The sequence below is a fragment of the Octopus bimaculoides genome, chromosome 2 (genome assembly GCF_001194135.2).
Source record: "Octopus bimaculoides isolate UCB-OBI-ISO-001 chromosome 2, ASM119413v2, whole genome shotgun sequence".
In the NCBI taxonomy this organism is placed as follows: domain Eukaryota; kingdom Metazoa; phylum Mollusca; class Cephalopoda; order Octopoda; family Octopodidae; genus Octopus; species Octopus bimaculoides.
The window spans coordinates 85,341,160-85,346,870 of NC_068982.1; the positions used below are offsets into that span (position 1 = coordinate 85,341,160).

At 38.2% G+C, this 5,711-nt stretch overlaps 1 protein-coding gene across 1 annotated transcript in view; it reads right to left on the minus strand.

Annotated features, from left to right (window-relative positions):
* The window catches only part of LOC106882224 (mitogen-activated protein kinase kinase kinase 15), a 91,116-nt gene that overhangs the window by 4,244 nt on the left and 81,161 nt on the right, over positions 1–5,711 (minus strand). The window contains exons 14-16 of the mRNA XM_052978403.1: positions 5,170–5,235; positions 2,895–2,995; positions 1,517–1,582 (exon numbers count right to left, since the gene is read on the minus strand). Of these exons, the coding sequence (XP_052834363.1) occupies positions 1,517–1,582; positions 2,895–2,995; positions 5,170–5,235 (233 nt within the window). The remainder of the gene's footprint in view (positions 1–1,516; positions 1,583–2,894; positions 2,996–5,169; positions 5,236–5,711) is intronic.

Sequence of the window (5,711 nt, forward strand, 5' to 3'; positions counted from 1 at the left end):
AGGAATATTACGTCCACATTTGAGTTGTTGAGTAACTGTCTCAACACCCAGTCATAATGTTGTAAGAACTGGGTCAGGCAGCCCCTACCTGGTCGAAAGCCATGTTGGGTATCACTCAGCAAGTTATTTTCTTCAAGGAATGTGATTAGTTTTCCTCTGACTATCCTTTCCATGACTTTGCTGATGTGTGAAGTCAGAGAGATAGGCCTATAGTTTTTGGCATCTGCTCTGCTTCCCCCTTTATGGATTGGGCATATTATTCCCTCCATCAGCTTTCTTGGCAGTCTGCCATTTGCAAGAAAGCTCTGTAAGAGGATCTGTAAGAGGATTTTGCCAGAGCATGCTTACACAAATTAAGGAGGATTGCTGGGAAACCATGAGGACCAGCAGTTGAGTTTGTGTCCACTTCATCTGTAGCTAGTAGCACATCTTCTTCGCTAATGTTGATGTATTCCATCGTAACTGCTTCACTGGTTATAGGGAATGTAGCAAAGAAGTCCACTGGTTCATTCACTTGTCTGTGCTCCAACGGAGTGGTGAAGACACTTCTGAATTGCTCATTCAGTACCTCACTGATCTTAGTTGGGCTGTCAGTGAGGGAGCCATCCTTTTCGGAGAGGGGTCCAATCTTGCAGCATACTGAGGCTGTTTCTTTCGCGTAATGAAAGAAGGCCTTTGAGTTTGACTTAATGTTTTTTATAACCCAGGCTTCTTTGTCTGCTCTCTCCCTCACATTAGATTGTTGCAGCCTTTTTTCAATCTCCATCAGTGTCATTTTTAGGCAGGACCTTTTGCTACTTTTGGGATGCTGATTGAGTCGATTTTCAACTTTCGTCCGTCGTCTCATGAGGATCTTCCTCTCCCCTGGAATCTTGTCCGTATTTGTTTTGGCCTTGTGCTCTGAGACATATTTCTGGCATATGGCTTGCACAAGAGACATGAAACATTCTAGTTTCATGTCAATGTCTGGTGTGGAGAGACATTTTGGCCAATCCTCTCTGAGGATCTCTTTTTGGATTGATTTCCAGTCTGCTTTGTGGAAGTTCATTAATAGTGGAAGTTTATTAATATTCTTACAATATTTTTCCACATTAAAGAGCAATATCAACTGATTCACTTTTAGCTTCATTCTTTGAGAAATTCTAGGTTCAAATTCAATTGAACTCAACAAGATAAATAAGAGTGTTACACCAGTGTCGACTCATTTCTTTGCTTTTCTTCTATTTCAGCACATTGCTCTGAAGCCAAGGAAGGACTTTCTCTGAGGTAGCTAGACCTGCTAGAAATAGTAGCCAAATTTCTTCTAATCATACTATAAATTAAAAAAAAGAGAGACATATTGACCAATATAGCGGAAGATATCCAAAAACACAGGATAGTCACAGCTGAAAAAAATCTTGGTAATATAACTGCTCATTGACCTCAATTATTATTAAATGCAAAACCTCTACAAAATAGTTTTATTGTGTGGAATGTAATGAAGACAAGAAAATAAAATAAATCAAAGTTTACATACACCAAGAATTGGTGTTTACGTAGTTCATCACAGGTGGCACGTTTCTCAGGATCTGCTACAAAGCACCTAGAACAAAGAATGATATATGTTTCGGTAAGATAACAAAAGAGATACCAGATTATTCTGATTTTATATTATGATATGTTTCAGTCTCACTTCAATATTATGACATGATAAAAGAGAAATCATAGTATTCTTTGAAAAGATATTAAAAAATATAGCTCTCCATAATGAAAACTCTCAACACATACTTTTTATGAGTTTATGACTGTTTTCCAGTTGCTTTCTCCAGATCTATGTGCAGATTTGTAATTCAACACAGCAAAATTATGAAACCCATATCAAGAAAACATTGTGATTGGTACCTCATCATCATCATCGTTTAACGTCTGCTTTCCATGCTAGCATGGGTTGGACGATTTGACTGAGGACTGGTAAGCCAGATGGCTACACCAGGCTCCAATCTGATTTGGCAGAGTTTCTACAGGAAGGCGACGCTGGTAACGATCACGCTCAAACAGTGGTGCCCTAGTAATACTGCTAGATGGACTAAGCCATTAAATGTCCAGAGACATGACTTATCTATTGACAGCATAAGAAATGTTTAAACTGTGACCTATATATGAATTCTTTATTGACTTTGCCAGATATAATTTTCATCAAATAATATATCATTGTCATCATCATCGTCATTAAATTTCTGTTTTTCATGCTGGCATGGGTTGGGCAGTTTAACATGAGATGGCAAACCAGAAGACTGCACCAAGTTCTATTGTCAGCTTTGGCATGGTTTTTAAGACTGGATGTCCTTCCCATTAATAACTACTTTACTTAGTGTATTGCGTGCTTGTTATGTAGCACCAACATCAGTGAAGGCATCAAGCAACTTGCAAGACAAAGACACCTTAATTTAGTAAAGGAGTGGTATTGAGGGAGATGGCTTTGTGCTATGTGACAAGAGGGTAAGTTATGGTAGAGGGACAGAAACAGGTGTCTTGCTGTAAAGGAGAGACATGGCTACCCAAGTTGGAGAGAGAGACAGAAGATGCTAGTGAAGATATGCAAGGGCGTACCCTCAAGGTACGAAGAGGAGGTGAATGTAAATGGAATGCTACAGAGGATCAGATAAGGTGAGTGAGTAGGGAGTTCATGGAAGTGTATTGCAAAGTGCAGTAATTTTATAAATGAAACAAAATATTTTATAAATCAAATCAACAAATTCATGTATGTTGAAACCACTAGTTTCACAAAAGTGTAAAGAATGCAACAACTTTAACAATCAATAATTAATAGTATTCATAATTCTGTGAAAAGGTAAGTAGTGATGAAATAATTGCTTTTATATATTATGAATGATATAAATTCTTTTAAACATTACCTCCCAATGAATAGTTTTGCTTGATCTGACATACTTTCTGGTATTTCTGGATGGATTTTATAGAAACCAACCTTGAACATGGCTGCTTGTGGAACACCAAGCTGGAAAATTAATAAGACAATAGAAACATATTCATCATAGTATCCATAATAAAAAATTCTGTTAACAATTTTATTAGAATGTTTGATTTCACAAGTTTACAGAATTTGCATCTCTGATAGCTTCTAATCTTTGCTCATCACTTTCGTAAACTTAAACAATAAAATAATATCTGTTCCAATTATATTTTCATGCTTATATCATAATCATCATTTAACTTCCATTTTCCATGCTGGCATGTCTGTTTGACATGGTTTCTATAGCTGGATACGCTTCCTGATACCAACCACTTTACAGAGTGTACTGCATGCTTTTACACAGCACTGGTACGGGTGATTACAAGGTACTGGTATGGGTGCTTTTTATGTGACACCAACACCCTTGGGCACACAAGATTAGGAACGCTTAGTTGAAGAGGGATGCAGGGAACATGCTTGTATGCAAGGACAATCACGGTTTTAGTTAGCTTGATGTGTCTTTTCAAGCACAGTAAACTGCCAGGAGTCTTAGTCCCCTGTCATACCCTCTGTGAGGCTCAATGTCTGAAAAATTTTTCTCACCACTTTGTCCCACATCTTCCTCATTCTACCCCTTCCACATGTTCCCTCCACAATTAGAGATCAACACTTTCTGATGCAACTGTCTTCATATGCATTACAGTACTGTACCAGTGCAGTCTTTGCTCTTTCACACTATATCTGATACCTTGTATACCCAGTTTTTCACTCAAATCACTTTCACTCTGCTGTATATGCACACTGGCATTACCCATCCAGTGGAGCATACTGGCTTCATTTCTTTCAAGCCTTTGATTTCCTAAGTAGGCACAGCCCATGTCTCACTGCCATGTAGCACAGCTGTTCGGACACAGGCATCATACAATCTGCCTTTCACTGTGAGGGACATACCCTTCATTTCTAACAGATGTAGGAGCTCTCTGATCTTTGCCTAGCCTATTCTTATTCTAGCAGTTATGCTTTCAGAACAACTTCCATCACTACTAACTTGGTCACCTAAGTAACAGAAACTATCTACTACTTCTAAGGATCCCATCCAACATTTGAGAGAGACTATTTTTTATACATTCCTGGAGTTTAATGTACCTGCACATCTGCCACATGCAAAGACTTCTTTGTTAATCTTCCAGAGATACTGTTGCACTTCTTATGTGTCTATAGCTTGCAATGGGTTTCTCCTGACAACTTCTCTTTATATCGAGCAGGGCCGTCTCCCTGAAAGGATCTGTGATTTGTCTGTTTTCCTACTTATTAGGACTTTGGCCCCTAAGGCTCCTTGGCTCCAGTCCTTGCTTCCACACCTGAAACTTCTCTAGTTCTGATAGTGATTCAGCAATAAGAACAGGGTCACAGGCATAGAGGAGCTCTCAGGGGCAGCCAGTCTTAAATTCCTGTTATAGCTTGGTGGACTATGATAAACAAGAGGGGGTTCAGAACCAATCCCTGGTGGACTCCTACTTCTTTGCAATACTCATTGGTAACTTTCACTTAACTAACAGCATCCTTGTAAATAGCTTTTATAGCTCTCACCAACCACTCATCTATCCCTAGCTTTTGCATTGCTCATCAGATAAGGGAGCAGGGGAAGGGGGGGGATTAATTTTGTTTTTAGAGAGAGAGCAACTTTTAATTTCCACATAAACATAACAATTGGTATGGTATCCAGTTATCATCAATTATCTCATTCTTGGTTTGTTCATAGTACCAGACTAGATATGAACTGATAACCTTCATTCCTAAACTAAATGAAATAACACTTTATCCACTAGGCCACTGATGTGTACACATTTAATATTTACATTGTTCATTTTCAGTAAAGGAAGCTACATAGAGCTCATGTCAATGTTGGCCTTACTGATAGGATTATCAAGTGTTATTTGTATTGCTTCCTTAATTTAAAAAAAAGTTTCCATTTTGGTTTTTCTATTAATTAGGGAAACTCCATTCTATAGTGGTTAATGGTCAAAAGAGAAACATGTAATGAGAAACTTCTAAATCAGAAAGAAAGACAATCATCTACAAGTTAAAAGACATAATGCAATAAAGACTATGAGTAGAACAGTAGCTGTGCCAAGGTTTAGGCTTTTAACCATTTGGATTGTAATCCAGCATTTTAGCCTTACGAACAAAAAAGAAAAAAGAAAAAAAAAAGGTTTCACCTCATTAAAAGGCAGTTTTCCAGTTGCCATTTCAATAACAGTACAACCAAAGGACCATACATCTGCCTGTAAAATAAAATTTGAAATATTGAAGAACTTATACAATTAATTTTCATCAATAAACATTGTTGTGTGGTAACAAGCTTGCTTCCCAACCACATGGTTCTGGGTTCAGCCTCGCTGCATGGCACCTTGGGCAAGTATCTTCTACTATAGCCTCAGCACAACCAAAGCCTTGTAAATGGATTTGGTAGATGGAAACTGAAAGAAACTGTCATTTATGTGTGTGTGTGTGTGTGTGTGTGTGTGTGTGTGTTTGTTCCCCCCCACCACCACCACCACCACACTGCTTGACAACTAGTGTTGATGTGTTTACATCCCCCGTAACTTAGTGATTCAGCAAAAGAGACTGATAAAATAAGCACTAGGCTTAAAAAAATAAGCCCTGACCACAGTCAAATGACTAAAATAAGTAAAAGATAATAGTGTTCTCCAAGGCAGTTGAATGTAGGAACTGACTGAAGACTGAACAGTGATAGGAA